At 45.3% G+C, this 17,987-nt stretch overlaps 2 protein-coding genes across 2 annotated transcripts in view; one reads left to right on the plus strand and one right to left on the minus strand.

Moving 5' to 3' along the window:
- Positions 1-207: 207 nt before the first annotated feature.
- Positions 208-3,302, minus strand: TOMM34 (translocase of outer mitochondrial membrane 34; the record flags this gene model as incomplete). The annotated part of the gene is made up of 7 exons (XM_079543428.1): positions 208-306; positions 522-648; positions 1,230-1,374; positions 1,596-1,756; positions 2,536-2,688; positions 3,018-3,117; positions 3,191-3,302. 7 exons carry the CDS (start codon positions 3,300-3,302, stop codon positions 208-210), a joined length of 897 nt encoding a protein of 298 aa, XP_079399554.1.
- A 114-nt stretch (positions 3,303-3,416) lies between these two features.
- STK4 (serine/threonine kinase 4) overlaps positions 3,417-17,987 on the plus strand; it is a gene marked incomplete at both ends in the record, with an annotated part of 37,569 nt that continues 22,998 nt past the window's right edge. Inside the window, 9 exons of the mRNA XM_079543176.1 lie at positions 3,417-3,448; positions 5,040-5,120; positions 5,786-5,914; positions 7,671-7,785; positions 8,342-8,506; positions 8,890-9,057; positions 9,606-9,743; positions 10,402-10,530; positions 12,724-12,910. Of these exons, the coding sequence (XP_079399302.1) occupies positions 3,417-3,448; positions 5,040-5,120; positions 5,786-5,914; positions 7,671-7,785; positions 8,342-8,506; positions 8,890-9,057; positions 9,606-9,743; positions 10,402-10,530; positions 12,724-12,910 (1,144 nt within the window). The remainder of the gene's footprint in view (positions 3,449-5,039; positions 5,121-5,785; positions 5,915-7,670; positions 7,786-8,341; positions 8,507-8,889; positions 9,058-9,605; positions 9,744-10,401; positions 10,531-12,723; positions 12,911-17,987) is intronic.

The raw sequence follows: 17,987 nt of genomic DNA on the forward strand, positions 1-17,987 counted from the left end.
GAAGACTTTGCACGATCTTAGAACCAGATACACAAACTGTATATCAAACAACTAACAACGTTCATTGTGGTGGCACAGAATGCACCACATCTCAGCAGCAATTAAAGATAGATCTCAGTACCAATCCTGCATTCAGATTGGTCCCTGCAGCATCAGAAGGGAGAAACTTCCTTCTGCAGCAGAAGCTTTCCTTGTTGCTTGGTTACCCTAGGCTCTGTTCAATTCTTGCAGTAGTCTCAGTGCAGCTGTGTTCTTTGGTTCAATTTTTAACAAGCTGTTGATGTCAGCAATACTTGATTTGTAATCCTAGAAAAAGAATTTGTAAGTGTTAGTGCACTGAAAATGCAGTCTAAGACTCCTGCTGGAGAACTACACCCAGTGACAGAAGCAAGGCAACACAACAGCCTGGGACTGTTTTTTGAGCTGCTTTTGAGCACCAGAATCAGTGTAGCTGTTCTAAAACGTGCTGAAAAGCATTAGCAGGCTCCTACCTGAAAACTGGTCGAAAACTCCTGACTTACCTTCAGTTCTTTAAGTGCCTGAGCACGTCTGTAGAATGCCTTAACGTTTTTAGGATCTAATCGCAGAGCTTCTGTGCAGTCCTGCACTGCTTCCTTGTGTTGCTTCAGAGTCAAGTAACAGAGAGCTCTGCAATACAGACACCTGGTTGGAAACCTTTGGTTAAAAGCAGTATTTACGGCTGCAATGCAGAGAACTAGCCACAGCACAAAGCTGGACTCCCAAACCAGGGAGTATGCTAAGGAATCATTGATCAGAGCTCAATGCTTACGTTAAAAAGAGCAAAAAATAGCAAACAGTTTATCAGTCTGCAAAAAAAAAAACAACCCAGCATTTTTAGAGCAACATGCTCCTTGCTCTGCCACTCTGGAACATGCTCTGCTCATCTCAGAAGTGCACTCTGAGTACAGCAGAGTGCAATTTGTGGCTCGTGGGGCAGCAGACAAATAACAAAATGATACAGTCCTGGCAGACAAGCATTAAAGGGATGAAGCCTTTAGCAGTCCTAGGCTGAGTGGCTCTAGGGCTTGTTGCAGAATCTGATCAAAGAACATTATACAAAGTACAGGGCAGATTGTACTTGGGGGAAATGTGTGGGTGTTTTGTTGTTTGTTTTTTTAAAATTCAGTTGTCTGGAAAAACCACCAGACAGCTGTGTCAGAAGTTCCAAAGTGGCTTTTATAAAATGCCAAAAAGCACTTGGGCAATACCTGTTGGTGTAAGTTGCACATTCCTGGTTGAGCTTTAAACTCTCACTGTACTTCTCAATTGCCTTTTTATGGTTTCCTTTCTTTACGAGTTCATTTCCTTCTTCCTTAAGAGTTCGAGCTCTCTCTGTGCCAGCAGCAGTCTGGGCTGGAAGGGCAAAAAAAAATACAGAACATATAAAAGCGATAAGATCAGACCGGCCTCTCAGAAGGCAAACAGCCCCATCCCAGAGGCAAGATGCAGATCAAAGGATCCAGAACGAGCGGCCAGCCCATGTTCCTGCAGCTCTGAGCCCCAGCTACGGACACCATGCAGGCACGGCAGCCTGCCTCGCTGTCTGCAGCCCTGCTGAGCTGAAGGGCTCTCACCTGGGTCACCCTGTGGTGTGTTTCCAGGGGGAGCATCTCCTGCGGGGGCTCCTGCAGAAGGAACACCCCATCTTCTCTGGGCATCAATGGGGACTGTGGGGATGGGTGGGAGCTTCTCGCGCCAGTTCGTGCCGTGCTTCTCCAGCAGAGCTTTGGTCATCCTGGAAGAGATGGCTGGTGGTTGCACTCCTGCTGGTTGATAGCATAGGAGCTGGGGGGACTACTTTTTAACCTGACTCATGCTGAGGACCTCCTCTTCTCACTGAAAACTTTACACGCATCTCAACTACAGACAGGGTGTTAAGGAAAAGTGTGTCTTCATGTTAGCAGGGCCAAAAATACCACTAGACAACGGCTGGGACTGTTAATGCTCAGCTGGGCAAGGGATGTTTGCCACTCCTCAGCGAGCAGTGAAGTGAATTGGACGCCTCCAAGAAGACAAAATGACTCCAGCAGTCTGCAATCCCATCTGCATGGGGGGCACAATGCACAGGACACCAGAACTTGTAAATTATTTTTCTTTTAAAATAAGTACTGGGCAAAGCAAGAAATCATTCCCAGGCCTCTATCATGTGCCAGCAGCCTGAAAGGAGCTGAGGGCATTAGCACATGCAGGAAGCATGACCCAGCCTGCCCTCTGCACAAAGCATCAGAGCCTCAGCCATCTTGTTAACGTGCTCAGGACACAGCATGCTCCTGACACCGCTGCAGAAACAAAACAGGGCTCTGACTCATAGGCGGGGGTTGGAAGAGACCTTAAAGCTGATCCACTTCCAACCCCTGCCATGGACTGGCTGCCCCCTACCACATGCCCAGGGCCGAATCCAACCTGGCTTTGGGCACCTCCAGAGATGGAGCACCCACAGCTGTCCAGGCAGCTTGGAGCAGCAAACCAGACTGCAGCACTCAGAGGCAGAAAGCAGCGTGCAGTGGGGGTTACCTGTTGACCCCATCGTGGGCTGCCTGTATGGAGCAGTCCACCTGCAGGGCGGTCTTGTAGTCCACGTAAGCCAGCGCGAAGCTCTCCAGGGCCTCATAGGCAGCCGCTCGCCTGAGCAGGGGCTTGATGGCAAACGGGGTCAGGCTGAGAGCCCTGTGACAGGGAGAGAGAAGGTGACAGCGGGCAGAGAGGCCTCAGGGAGCTCCCTGCTGCCTGCAACTGGACGTGTCCTGTGAGAGCTGAGCAGTGCAGGTCTGTGCTCACACACGGCGGTGCCAAACGGTGGGAAATGGGCTAGGAGCCGCTGTCTCATTTCCTACCGTAACGAACTAAAGGGGGAAAGAAGGGAATTTTTTCCTCGGGGATGGAAACCATAAGGGAAGGGCTGCAGCTCCGGAGCCGCTCCCGAGATCTCAATGCCCATCAACCCCAGGGGAGCGGTCTATTTTCCGATGCAGAGGGGACCAGAAGGACTCGCTCACCCGCAGCAGTCGGCGACGCAGCCCCGGCAGGCGCCGTCCCGCAGGTGGCAGGCGGCGCGGTTGGCCAGCAGCACGCTGCGCTCCTCGGCGGCGGCATCGCCTGCGCGGCACACAGAGGTGAGGTGCGGCGAGCCCGGCCCCGCCCCGCCCCGCCCGGCCCGGCCCCGCGGTACCTGCATCCTCCAGCATCGCCAGCGCGCGGCTGTACAGCTCCGCGGCCGCCCCGTACTGCCCGCGGCGGAACTCATCGTTGCCGGCGCGGCGCAGCTTGACCGCGCTCTCCATCCCGGGCCGCGCGGCGCCGCGTGAGGGCGGCGACTTCCGGCGGCGGGCGGAAACGGCGCGGGGCCGCGATGGAGGAGTGAGGGCGGCGGGCAGGGAGCGGCCGTTCGCGGCGCTATGGAGACGGTGCAGCTGAGGAACCCGCGGCGGTGAGGACGGGGCGGGGGAGCTGGGACGGGGCTGAGGTTGAGGGCGGCGGTCGGGGCTCCGGGCGGGCGGGAGGCGGCGGGGGCCGGCGCTCTCGTCCGGCGCTCTCGTCCGGCGCTGTGCTCGGGCTGGGGGCGGCGGAAGCGGGACGGCACGGCATAGCACAGCATAGCGTGACACGGCACGGCATGGCACGGCACGGCACAGCATAGCATGACACGGCACGGCACAGCATAGCGCGGCACGGTACGGGTGACGGTAGCGCTGCGGGAAGCGGCTGCCTCCTTCACTCGGCGTTTCGCCACTTCCTGACTCGCCGGCACGTTTCCTCCGCTGCAGGAAGCCATTGTGCGCCCAGCCTCTGCACGGCGATAAAAAGGGGAGAAAAGTGCATGTTTAGTGAGGAGCGCAGCGAGTCTGTGCGGAGCGGCGGTGTTTACTGGCAGTACAGTGGTCTGCTGTAGTGTATGTGTGCCGTCTGTCCTTGTAACATTTTCCTTAGCGCCATAGAACGGCTTGGGTCGGATGGGACATCAGCGATCATCGCGTTCCAACCCCCCGCTGTGCTGCCCAGGACCCGACCGGCCCGGCCTTGAACGGCCCCAGGGCTGGGGCATTGCCTCCCTCCCCCCAGTCTGGGCAGCTCGTTCTGGCGCCTGACATCTGAGCTAAACCTTCCCTCCTTTCATTTTAAACCATCCCCCCTTATCCTGTCGCTATTCACCCATGTAAAAGAGTTGTTTTCCCTTCTGTTTATGATCTCCTTTTGGCTGCATTGAGGTCTCCCTGCAGCTTTCTGTTCTCTGGGCAGGACCAGAGGCTCCTCCAACATGTCTTTATAGGATATGTAGTGCCTTTTATTTATAAAGATACAGCGCTCAGGTGCCGTAGGAAGTTTCTTGGTGAACAGCTATCAGCATAGCAGAGTGAACTGAAACAAGTGTAGTTGGTTTCCGTGTTGTTTTGTGTGTGGGATCTCCATAAAGTTGTACTGGGGATTAGGTTGATAAGCGAGGGGTCGCAGTACAACTCCAGCTGGCTCTTCCCCTTTTGTGCAGTATCTGTCTAGGCACAGAACCAGTGGTTAAACTAATGTCATTAAAGCTGTACAACTGAGATTAGTGCAGTACTGCCTCCTTCCTCAAAGCAAACATCTTACAGTATGTATGGAACGCATCAGACAAGGCTGCCTTCCCCTCTGCATGCCCTGCGTTCCCTTCTGCGTGCCCTTAGTGTAGTGTACTTTCCAGACAGAACTGTGAACATTAGCAGTATGGTCAGTAGCTGCAAGAGGCTGCTGTGCTGTGTTAGGGTTTGGCCACCAGCGTGCAGATCCCTTAGTGTGTTCTGCAAAGAAGGACTGTAGATGTGTGTCTGTGATCAAACCCTGTGCTCTGTAACTCTCGCTCCTCTTCTGATGTTAGATAACGCTAATGTTTGGTCTTCTGATGATGGGAAATAAACTTATTTGATAAGCAACCTACTTTATACTGAGCCTTTTGTAAGTTTAAATGGCATTTTTAAATTTTTCTGTTTCAATAGAGCCCAAACTGCCATAAAATTAAGTGAAATTTTCTATTCTTACATACGCAGGCAGCTGAAGAAGTTAGATGAAGACAGCTTAACCAAACAGCCTGAAGAAGTATTTGATGTATTGGAGAAGCTTGGAGAAGGGTATGTGCTATGTGACAATGTGCCTTAAGTACATTTATCAAAGAACAGATGTGTGTAACTAATATGTGCTTGATGGGCTTTGATTTTTCACTTTCGATGATCCTATTACTGTAGAGGTATGTGGTAGTGTAGCAGCTGCAGTGACTCGAGGCATTGCAGTTCATCCCAGTACCTCTGTAGGAGGTCTGTGTGATGGCAGGCAGCTTCTGTTTCCTAGGGCTGCTTGTGTTGGGAGCACTAAATAGTATGTTTACCACCTTAAGCACTTCGTTTATAAAACAGAGTGGGAATTCTTCCTAGCTGCTGTAAGAAGGTGGAAATAAAGTAAACAGTGTCTGATGAGTGAGTAGAGCTTTCTGACCTGAGCTGTGGTTTTTACCGTTGCTCAGTGGTACCGTGTGCCAGAGAAGGAGAGAACTGGCTTTATTGGATTCTTCCAAAGCTGTGGGCACGTAATGGTGGTTGGCTCCTTTCTGACCATCTCAGCATGCTGCTGGTTGTTACAGCGTGTGCAAGCTGTGGGTTGATTATGTAAATAAATTGAAAAATTCTCTTAGCAGGAGGGTGATTGTTTTTTCCTCTCAAGTCTGCAATTGCAATTATCATGCTTTTTGTGTTTTAAAAATATTATTGTATTCACTATTTGTTTAATATTTTGTTCCCAGTTCCTATGGCAGTGTGTTCAAAGCTATTCATAAAGAGACTGGTCAGGTGGTTGCAATCAAACAGGTTCCTGTGGAGTCTGACCTGCAAGAGATTATAAAGGAGATATCCATAATGCAGCAGTGTGACAGGTAAATGTGTACTGCAAAACCCATCATCAGTATGCAAAGAAAGTATTGACTGTGATCTGGCATGTAGTCACATAAAAGCGATGATGTTGCCTTCAATGTTTTTTGAAAGGCTGGACTTGTACAGTCAAGTTACCCCGTATCAGCTGAGTCATGTTTGGGTAGTGTTAACCCAAGTGAAGGTAAGACAACAACAATTTAGCTTGCAATGTGAGAGCATTAAGCTGACTAAGTGAAATAACCTTGCACCTGCTGCCAGCACAGAGCAAAGCGTATGAGCAGCTCCTGCAGTGCTCCTGATGCACCTTAACTTCTGGGCAGCAGTGATGAGGTTGTGTGTTAGACCAGTTCCCCTGTCCAAAGGGGCAGTGAATTGCACACGAGCTTCGGGATATGAAAACGCTAGGAGAGAGATTTTTTTGGTTTATTCTGTTTTCAAGGGGCATGTGGATGAGAGCTGCTAATGCATGACTGCTCTTGCATGTGCGCAGTGTACGTGCTGTCATCTGCTTTAGGTGGCAGAATTGTACTTACAGTGCAGGTTGCAGTGCGTGACAAGCTGTCTGCTGATGTTAGCATGCTGAGAATAACTTATGGGCTGATGTTTGGCTCTTTGGTTGTCTGCATGTTTCTTATGGAAAAAGTCATTTTATGAACTCAGCTGGACAAGGGCAAGGGCTGCAGAAGACCTTCTGTCAGTGACTGAAGAGTAAAACATACAAATTTCTTCCTGTGGTTTGAGTCCAGCCTCAAGAAATGCTATTTTGAGGAAGTTTAGGCATAGAAAACCATTTAAAACAAATGATATTAGCAATATAAAACTATGTTCCTAGTCATTCACTCTATTGCTCTTCACTGTCACTATTGTTAAGTGAAGATAATTGGTGGCAGCTAAGAGAATGAAACTTCTAACAAATTTAGTCTTGTGAAGTCGTACTGTGTGAATCAACAGAGCATAAGATTTTCTTCTCAAACATTAAGGAATACACTGGGGTGGGACTGGCTTCTCAGTGTTGCTCGTCTTGAACTTCTTCATTAGAAAGTATTTGGCAGACCTTAGGTTAAGTGCACTTCTGTTCTTTAGCTTTGTCCTCATTAAATCAGAAGGGTTCTCTCTCTTAGCCTTTTTGCTTTACCTTTCCCAAAGGATAAATGGTCGTTCTGACTGTGCTGTACTTTGCTGTTCACCCTCTGGGCAGTCCAGTAGTTGACTACAAGGGAAAGATTTAGGTTGTACTTAATTCCTAAAATAACTTGCATTTCTGGACTGAATAGTAGAAATAAGAAGGTGAACATTCCTCATAATCACCACAGCGGTTATTTTCCAGCTTTTGACCTTATTTAATCTTTCTGTTTGGTTTCAGACACTCTGTAGCAGCTTTACCAGGATCTTGCCGAGGTCCGTTTTTCATTCCATTGATGCCCTGCCTACTTGATGGCCACAGTTCAGGGAGCAAAAGCAGACTGAAAGCTAATCTCTCCTTGTTTCTGCAGGATTTACTTTCAGACGTTTTAGCTCCCTGAACTGCTGTTGTGACAGGTCACGTGGACACCACTGCTAGGACAGGCTTGCAGGACTGTGGTTGCTCACTGCAGACTCAGGCTGGTGCAAAACACTTGGTCAGGGCTTCAGTGGCACTTCCATGTCTGAATTTTTAGAACCTGCTTAGGGAGGCTGCAGTATTGTTCGCCTTTGCTTATTCAGTTGTGCTGTTCTCCAGTATTTGACCCTTTGTTCTCATTTTGTCACGTTTCATAGCCCTCATGTGGTGAAATATTACGGCAGCTACTTTAAGAACACAGACCTGTGGATCGTCATGGAATACTGCGGCGCTGGATCCGTGTCTGATATCATTCGGTTACGAAATAAAACTGTACGTACTCTTTCTTCTGAATGCTATAAATGGGAAGCAGGAGTGGTGGCTCAGGAAGCTGAGCAGCACATTCAGTGCTTTTGGTGTAATTTTCATGAGGTGTTCAGTGTCTGAAACAACCACGGGCTGCCACTGCAATGTGGGTCCTTTGTTCCCCTGAAGATAAGAAGGCTGGTTATGTTGATCAAGTTTGGGTTGTTTGGCTGATGTAATGAGCTTGCAAGGTTTTGGTGAGGTGTTTGGTTGGCATTCCTGAAAACCCAGGCAGGTTCTGAATGACAGACTGCTTTGCCTTGCTTCTGGCTTTGCAGGGTAAGAGTTACTAGGTGTGGAAGGCTGTGGTGCAGATGTGCAGGTATGCTGGTCAAAAGCTAATTCTCATATTTAATGCTGAAGGTTGCTGCCTAGAAGTATGCGTATTCCTCTACTAGTCAGTATGGCAACCTTTCATAAAGGCAATTAAATAACAGTCTATAAATCTTAGGGAGGTATAAACTGAAACACCACTGTGTTCCATCTCAGAAACCAAGAGGTTGACAGTAACGCTTCTTTTTAGCTTACAGAGGAGGAAATTGCTACGATAGTACAATCAACGCTGAAAGGGCTGGAGTACCTGCATTTTATGAGGAAAATACATAGAGATATCAAAGCTGGAAATATATTGCTAAATACAGAGGGACATGCTAAGCTTGCAGATTTTGGAGTGGCAGGACAACTCACAGTAAGTAAAACCAAGATGGTTATGTACCCCTCTGGTCTTCTTTCTAATGTCGTGTGCTTGTGGAGACTTTGAGACATTCAGAAGTGTTTTCAGCACTTTACATCAACATAATGAGACACTATGACAGCAGCAGAGCTTCCTCTGTGGGAGCTGTTAGACCTAAGTAATGGTTTGTAATAACATTTGCTGTTTGCTTCAGTTCATGTCTGATGTCTGCAGCATATTTCAGTTTCTCTCTGCAGCTTTCCGTATCTTTGTCTTGCTTAACCTGGTAATATATACATGTGCAGATGGAAGATAATTAAGATTGTAAATCATTAATGAATATTTGTAGCTAATAACAGTTGCCATGGTCTGGATTTTTATCCTGCTCTTCTTCTCAGGATACCATGGCAAAACGGAACACAGTTATAGGGACCCCGTTTTGGATGGCTCCAGAAGTGATTCAAGAGATTGGATACAATTGTGTTGCAGACATCTGGTCACTGGGAATCACTGCAATAGAAATGGCTGAAGGCAAACCACCCTATGCAGATATTCATCCTATGAGGGTGAGGACTGTGACTTTTTAAAATGTATTGCAGTGCAAAATCTGTGATTTGCTACGACAGCTGGATGAGTGACGTATCAAGATGCCCTCTTGTGTATAATTTAGAGAAAATGATTTGCTTTCTGTCACTTTGTTGTACTGTTGATTAAATGTAAAATGGAGAAGGAAAGTCGTGATCCTCATCTATCAAGGCACGGCTGAGTCTTCCAGTGTTGAGTGTGAAGAAATATATTTTATGCTGTGCATTATACAAAATGTTTTTTTTGTTTTCAAACCAGCACATATTTTTAAGACTTTAAAATGGCAGATTCACACCTCTTGGTGCAGCTAATGGCTCAGACAGACGTGTAAGCTCCTAGTCAGAAAAGTCTGATTTGTTGCTCTATCCTCCCTCTGTGCAGTTTAATATATAAAATATTGGTAGAGACTCTTCTGAAGCAGCAAACTTAAAACATGTATCATTCTTTAGTGCCTGTATATGTTTTTATGTATTTATGTGAGGAGATTTTAAACTTGGTTTAGAAACCTGGCATATCCTTCTGCTTTTAGGCAATTTTCATGATTCCTACCAATCCACCTCCAACGTTTCGGAAACCAGAGCTCTGGTCGGATGCTTTCACAGACTTCGTGAAGCAGTGTCTTGTCAAGAGCCCTGAGCAGCGTGCTACTGCAACACAGCTTCTGCAGGTCTGCCTCGTCTTGGGAGAGCGTGAACTCTAGAGCAGGCTTGCTGTAGTGCAGGCAGTGCTGTGCCCCTTGGGCTGATGTCATTTCTTGGGTTATCCTTCTCATTACAAATTTCACTCTCTAATAGTGATCTAAAAACCTTGTACCCAACTTCAGCCTTTCAGTTCTTCCCTAAGATCTGATCTGATTTCATCTTCCTGTCTTTGTGGATGTGCTTTTTTTTTTTCTTTTTCTTTTATCCTTCAGATTCTCACCAGCAATGCCAAGTACCTGTCTCTTAAACCACCAGAAAGCAACTAGATGAACTTTAAGGTCTCCTCCAACCTAAGCCATTCTATGATTCTAAGTGAAAGTAACTGCTCAGAATGATGTATGCATTTGTAGTTGGTTGTTGACAGTTCAGTTGGTGAGGAGTAAGTGGGGCTTGTGGGTGGGGAATGAGCCCAGGTGTCACAGCAGTGGTGCCTTCAGAGTGTGATCTTGTCTGTGCGGACAGGTCTCCCTCCTGCACGATGCAGAAGGTTTTTTGTTTTGTTCTGTTTTTAGCAAGGGACTGAATTAAACATCAGTTTTGATTGGAAATGGGCCACAGTAGCAGTGTTTTACTGTCACGTGCTGGTTCAGGTGCAATGCTTACTAACTTTAACATACTACACAGCACCCATTTGTTAAAAGTGCCAAAGGAGCATCAATTCTGCGCGATTTGATTAACGAAGCGATGGATATCAAACTGAAACGCCAGGAGGCACAACAGCGTGAGCTGGATCAAGAAGATGAAGAAAATTCAGTGAGTATTTCATAGCTCCAGCATACAGAGTTCAGACTCCTGGACCTTGCATAATGCTAAGCTGCTTTGGTCCTTATTTTTGTAATATTTTGTTTAAGTGCTCAAAGGTTTTACGTAGCTCTAGAGTTTTGTACTTATGGCTGCTTAACTTGATATTTGAGCTCTGCTCTGCCTTTGTGTTTGAATGGAGCAGTCAGCAATTATGACTTTGTATTTAGCTCAAAGTGTAGCTAAGACCTGCCATTGGCTGTGAGTGTGTAGTAGCACATGCTAAAGACTCAGTACGGGTTTCTAATTGGATAATATTATTTATGCAGCAGTGAGAATGTTTCACAGTAGAGTCAGATCTTACATTGCTGTCAATACAAACGAATATCTGTGATGCACTATGATATAAGTGTGTTATGTTGTTTCACTGTTGTTGTGCTTTAGAACACCCCTTATAGAAACTTTGTACTACACAAGAGCAACCGCCAGAAGTATGAGGTGAGGGCATGACAAGTGTGCAGGGGATTGCTGTGAATTTCTGTCCTGGGTGCCTTGTTCCAGTGATTACAGCATGTGAATATGGAAAGCATGTTGAAAGCTGTCTCGTGAGCCTCTGCTTGCTTCAACCTGAATAAATGACACAGGCAGCAAAAGGCACTGTGTGCCACAGTCCTTTCCAGAGGTTGGACACGAGGAGTGTGTTGCACAATAAAAAAGATGTATGCTGTTATAGTTTTCCAGCTTAGGACTGCATATTTATTCAGCGTGGAAGTAATTTTATTGGTTCTGTTGCCATGATGTTGACCTGAAGAGTATTGTCCCAACTGTCTCTCGTTTGTTTCTGGGGTGCAGAGAGATGGCGTCTCTGTAGAGGAGCAGAGCGGTCTCTCTCTGGGCCTGTTTGTTTTCCTGAAGCTTCTGTACTCTGTGTCTGCTAGCAGAAAAGTGTTCTCAAGTGCTTTCAAAGTGCTGTGGAAATTTCTGCAGTAGTTCTTTGTTAAATGATGTGTAGCAAAGGAATTTGCTACTTCCTCTCACCCACTCATCTCCACATAAAACATACTTCTATTAGCTTCTTATGGAGTCTTTCCCTCCTCGTGCTGTTGGCTTTGAGATTGGAGATGCATTTATATCGACATGCTTAGCAGAGCAAAGAAAATGCATAGAACACCAGAATACACCAGAATGTGAAAAGGTGTTCTTCCTTCTGCCAGTGACATGGAGATAGGTCTGCAAGATGTAACACTGTTTTCCCTCTATCAGTAATTCAGATCAGTAAGGCCATGTTTGCACATAGGTTAAAGAACTGTGAACTTAATTCTCAAAACAAAATATGAGCTTTATTTTTTTTATGTTTTCAAGATGAGATGTCCAGAAATTTGTTCTACTGGATTTAATAAGTACCACTGCTGTAAGCCTAGGAATTGGTTTCTGTTGTTCAGCTGCACATTGCTGGTAAATTAAGTAGATCGTAGTCATTCTGACCTCACTCTTCACTACTACTACAACTTGTTTCAGAAGTTTCTTTTCCTGCAGGTTCTGCCACTTGAATTTTGGCAGCAATAATTCAATTTCTGCAATACTGATACACCTTAATAAATGTTAGGGTAAGAAATAGTTTTCATCTGAAACAAAAAATGATTAGGCTTTGATAGTTTAATTCCTTCTTGGTTCAGTTTTCTTCAGTGCTTCTGAATTTTATAGAAATAAAATGACCTAAATGTTGAAAGCAGACTTCTAAAATGGAGGGTAATGGCTTTTCTTTGGTATGCCACACAAAATACAGACTGAGGACTATTGCAGTTTTGTAATTAATACCTCCTTGGTGAACTGTATCACTTAAGACAGGGTTTTAGATCAGCTGTTACCACTGGCAGAGCGAATAGGAATATTGATGCCTGAATGAGTATTGCAGTCTGTCTAGGGCTGGCTCACCAGGTCAGCAATGAGATGCTGGTTCAGTTGAGAAACTTCCAGTGATTCTTTCTGTTTTTATTTCACACTTTGGCAGTATGAACAGCTTTCCTTACTCATTTGGAGATATCAGGGAGAGATCTAAGGGCATAAAACAAACTGCTGCTGGTTTCTGTCTGTGTCTGTCAAGATCTCTGAGTTAATAGGATTTTCCAGTGTCCTTGAATGCAGCCACTTTTCATTGGACCTCACCACCATCAGTAAAAATGTGCTGCTGGTATCTCTGTACAGGAGGAAGATGAAACTGATTCAGGTACCATGGTGAGGGCAAGTGGAGATGAAACTGGTACCATCAGAGTGGTCAACACAATGAGCGATGGAGCCAACACCATGATAGAACACGATGGCACCTTGGAATCCCAGTTGGGTACAATGGTCATAAACACCGAAGATGAAGAGGAGGAGGGCACCATGAAAAGTAAGAACGCACCTTTAACTTGAGCAGAATTACTGGTGGACTGACACAGTGAATGAAGGGCCACACTTACAGCAACAGATAGCTTACACGTTTCAAAGGCAGCAGGACATGCAGTGTGACGAGCTAGCATCTCTAGCATTTGCTCATTTTCTTAAAGTTACTTTTGTTAGCAGGGGCACTTGAACAAACCGAGGCGCTCAAGTTGAAATTTGTTCCACCCCAATAGAGAAAAGCTTGATGAGACTTATCACAAGGTGTAAGATTTAAAATGATGCCATGTTGATAGCTGATAGTCTGTGTAAGACCTCAGAGCATGATCTGGGGGAGAGTTGAAAGTGTTTATTTAAATGAAAAGCTGGTAAGGAGAATGAATCTCCTTGGCAAACTACGAGTAGAAGGAAAAAAATCTTGTCAATTATGAATTCTCATAGAAATCTGTGCCCACAGAGTTGACAATCACCTCTGCCTTAGACTCTTGAGGTCACAGATGGTTCGGTTGGCCGGCATGGATGTTTGTTCAGGGACTGAGTGCTGACTGGGGGCTTGGTGGCTGTGGAACATGGCTATCATAGGCAGGGCTTGTTCTTTAGACTCTTGCAGTGTTTCCAGAAGCTGCTTTGGCTAGCTGATTTTTAAACTTCAGCTATGATGGGAAGGGAAAAAAAATTCTCAGCAGAAGTTCAGAAAAATAATTTTCTTATGAAATTTTGCATTGAATCCTTTTTCTATGTGGGTGCACTCTAGGGTTTGTGAGGGGACACTGCTTTCTCCTAACAGATGAAGCTTCAGCACAACCTGCTTCAGGGCTTTTGCAGACTTCAGCAAACACCGTTTCAGTGCTTTAGAAATGGATTAGAAATGGAGGTGTCAGCCCATGCAGCAGAGCCAGGGGAGTAATGCTGTTGGGTGTTTGTGGAGTGAGGTGACCAGCAGGAGGCAGGTGGATGCTGAGAGGACTTTAAAACTCAGCGAAAGAGAACAGGACTTGTTAGCACCTCTATATCAAATGAAGTTACTATTTCTGCACAAATAGAAACAGTCTGTGCTGTTCTGTTTCATGATTTACAATAGCAGAGGCATTATCTGTGGAGCTCCTGCGGTGGCCATCAAAGCTGTGCCAGCAAAGCAACGGTGCTTCAGATGATCTGTGTGCTTAATAGGTGCTTATTTTCTCATCTTCTTTTTAAGAATGCGCATAACTCAAAAGCTCTGGTGCTTTCTACAAGCTCGTGTGCAGAGCTTTGAGGAGACACTTTTGATAACCTTTCCTTTGCAAGGATTTAGAGTAGAATCAGGAGTATATTGCATATTAATATGGTTCAGCATCGAGCCTCGAGAGGGAGCTCCAGAACAAGCTCTAAGAGCGTAGCTCTGCAGCTAGGATTCGCAGCCAAGCGTGGAGCAGAAGTGCTTGAGCAGCTCAGCATCCCACAGGAGGCACTTGGAGGCCCAGGGACCGAGTGCTGTGTGACACTGGTACCACTGGGGCCACAGTGAGACGTTCTGCACAGCGACGTCCAGTGACACCTGGCTTGCTCAGCATGCTGCTGAGGGTTGTGCTGCATTGCTGTAACTGATAGATGTGATGCTAATGAATATGATTGTTCCAAACTGAAACTTAACTTTTCCTTAGCACGTTACTCTCTTTCTCCCCCAGTACCATACGCTGACATTCTTGCTTCTGCACACAGAGTTTCTGCAATGGTTTCTTAGGCACACTGCAGAGCAGTGTCTTTTAGCAGCTTGCAGATGTCTTTCACGTGAATTGCCTACAGCTCTGTGTTTCAGCCATCTCCATATTCATGTTTGCTTAACATGCAGTTAAATTGATTTAACTGTAAAGCTCATCGGCCTGCTGCAGAACTCTCTGGAGCAAATTCTTTTTGTAATCCCAAACATAAAAGTAATAATGGTATTTGGAAGCAGCTGAATGTGAAGAAGCCTCATTGATTCATGTTTTTAAAGAAGTCAGTGTTTTACTTGGCAGTTTGTGTTATGACTCACAATAAAACCTGCTTTAAATCAATAAAGAAGTACAGACATTTCTTGCGTGGCACTAGCAGGAGAGATGAGCTTTCCTGGGCGGCTGCGAGCCACCTTCCTGACTGCGAGCTTCTGAGCTACGCATTTTGCTCTTCTGAGAACAAAAATCTATCTTTAGCAGCTTTGGCTTTTTTTTTGATGTGAAAATATTTGAGATGTTGCAATACAATGCTTTGGACAGTGTTGTCTTAGAAATCTCTAGCTAACAAGTTCTGATGGCCTCCCAAGTGATTCTTGCTTGAATCAGCTCATGACACTTCAGGCTCAGAGGAAAAGCTTCCTTATGTTGTAGCATTGTACATAATGCAGAGAAGTTCTTTTTGCTTTGAGTCGACTGAGCTGTGCTTCCATTTGCTTAAACTCTTTCTTTTGCTTGGCTTTTTTTTTCTGGACGCTCAACATAAACATTCAGGCAGCATTGAAAATGTCACCATGACATTCTCTTATGCATTTCCAAAGCACTCAAGTGATTGCATGAAACTGCAGATACTAAATTGTGCTGTGACACATTTTACTTACAAATCAATAGCTACCGGATTACTTATGGATTGCAGTTCAACTGTTCTGTGAAGACTTGAGCAGCAGCTGAAGGACTGCAGGCAAACAATGATTTGCAGTGAGCCATTTCCATTGTGTTTGGCAGTGCAATAAGTTTGAGCTATGGATATGCCTGCAATCATCTTTTTAATTATTCTGTGTGAGGAATATATGGTGCTGGTAAACTCTGCAGCATGTTCTTTTACTCCACTGTTCCTTCATTATTTGCTGTAGGTCTTGAGTAGGTCTGTAGGCGTGAGTTTGTCTTTTCCATTGAAAGAGTGGAACATAATTTTATAATAAAGCAGATGAACATACTGCCTTTTTGGACTGTAATGTGATTTGATCCGAGAGGAATAGGGTCTGGTTTGTCTAGTTCTTGAATCTGTCCTATTTTCATTGTTAAAGTACCTCTTGTTTAAGCACGAGGTAGCACTGCAGAATGAAGAACTGTCAGCAGAGGTGTGAGTTGAACTGTTTGGTTTTGGGGTTGAGAGGAGTGAGGGACTGGGAGAGGATGGAGTTGTGGGTGTGGGGTTTGTTGTTAACGTGGCACACGTGGTGATCATCTGGTGTGGAGATGGACCTGAAGCCCTAACAGCACTGGTAATACTGCCCTACTAATGACACGTGCAGGTGAATGTTCTGAATAGCAAGTGTTTAAAGTAAAATTGCTGGGCTCAGCCCTTAAAGTTAGGGGTGGTCTTGGTTTTGTTATGCTTTTACCATATTCACACTGCTAAGCTTGGTTGTGTCCTCTAAAAAATGTCTTCTTTTTGAGGGGAGATTGGATTTCATTAGCAAATTAAATGAGCTGAGATGCAAACTTGGCAATTTCCTATTAGAAGAATGATCCAGAATAAGCTTGCTAGTCTTGGTGGATTTGCAGGGCGTACAGTGGATGATGCTTAAACTGGAGAAGTGTTGCTGCCAAGGTTCTGGAAGCTTTCCAACCCTCAAATTAACCTGTAATTTGTCATATAAAGCGGTGGCTGCTTTAGCAGTAACTTGAAATGAACGGGAAAATGAATACAGATAGCGAAGCGTTTGTGATTGCGTTAATATAATATTCAAATAAATATGAATGGAAAGCAGCTGAGGTAGCAATAGGTGGATCCATGCCAGTAGTTGACTGAGGTGGTTTGGGTGCACGTTACCCAGACGGATAATGCAGGTATTGGAGAGAATAGCTTCGTGTTTTATCAGAGACACTGGATATGTGTTGCATCCATTTCCCCCTGCAGACATACCAGCTTCGTACTACTTAGCATTAGTAATGTCCAGTGGTTTTGTATCTAAAATAAATGGGTCCATTTAGGCCAAATTGGACCATAAAGCATTCTCCGTGTTCTGCATTTAAATAGCACACTGTTTATAGAAACACCTCCACTGATTGAGTTCTCCTCTCACTGTAAGAAGCATTACGCTGTCACTCTTGGGTTGTGGAGAATATAAATCTCCCCAGATAAGTCTTCCATACGTGCCTCTTTTTTTTTACTTTCATCTTAATAGCAGGCTTGCTGGCAGGCTTTACATTAAACAGCAGGCTGCCTCATTTGTTCAAGAATATTAAGTTGAGTGGACACGAGGACAGTACTTCTGATCAATGGGAGGAGTTGTATATACTCTCATTTTTAAGGAATTTTATTTTTCCTTTACTTGTACTGGCAGACTGTTGGACTTGTGTATGGCCTTCGCTAGTAAAACAGTGGTTGTGTTCAGACTGAAGCATCAAGAAGTTACCTCTGGGATCGGAGCTGGATGCTCATCCATCTTCAATTGCTGTGTGTGACAGAGCTCTAAGATGAATCTGATGATCTGTTCGTATTTTCAGACACACTGAAGCTGGAGAGAGAGATGCATGTGTGCAGCACAGCTGTTCTTGCTGTTCGTAGCTTATTAAGCACTCCTGCATTGATGATGGCGGGGGTTTGAAAGCAGAAGGGATGTTTCGTTTGATGAAGATGGGAATAATGACTAAGTATTGAATGGCATATAGAAGGTAATACATTTCAGGAGACTCAACCACAAGGCAGGGTGGTAGTGCACCACTCAAGTGCATCTGTCTCTTATGCCCAGGTACATTTGCACATACATACAGGAAAAAGGTGACCTACCTTTCTCTTCCAACAATAAATTTCCTTCCTGCTGGGTCAGAATAAAGCATGGGGAAAGCTTTCCTCCCAAGCAGGAAGCAATCCCTCTGTAAATTACTATGCTTCTTATTTGCAGGAGTTGAAAAACAAATGCTTTTTACCTGCAGCCTTTGAAGCTTTGGGGAAAAAGTGTTCATTGCTATGTTGTTCTGTGCTCTCTCTAGATAAGCATGAGTTCCTAGGTTATGAACTGAAGTGGTGGTAGCAAATGCTTCCTGGTTATGTGCCATGTGGGGAGCCTGAGCTGCTGCTCGTTGCCCTGGCACTAACACTGTTTCTTACTGAAGTTCATCAGAACTTGACCCAGGTGGCGTGGGATATGAAATGTGCACCTTTTGCAC

This window comes from Tetrao urogallus (genome assembly GCF_951394365.1).
Source record: "Tetrao urogallus genome assembly, chromosome: 16".
NCBI lineage: Eukaryota > Metazoa > Chordata > Aves > Galliformes > Phasianidae > Tetrao > Tetrao urogallus.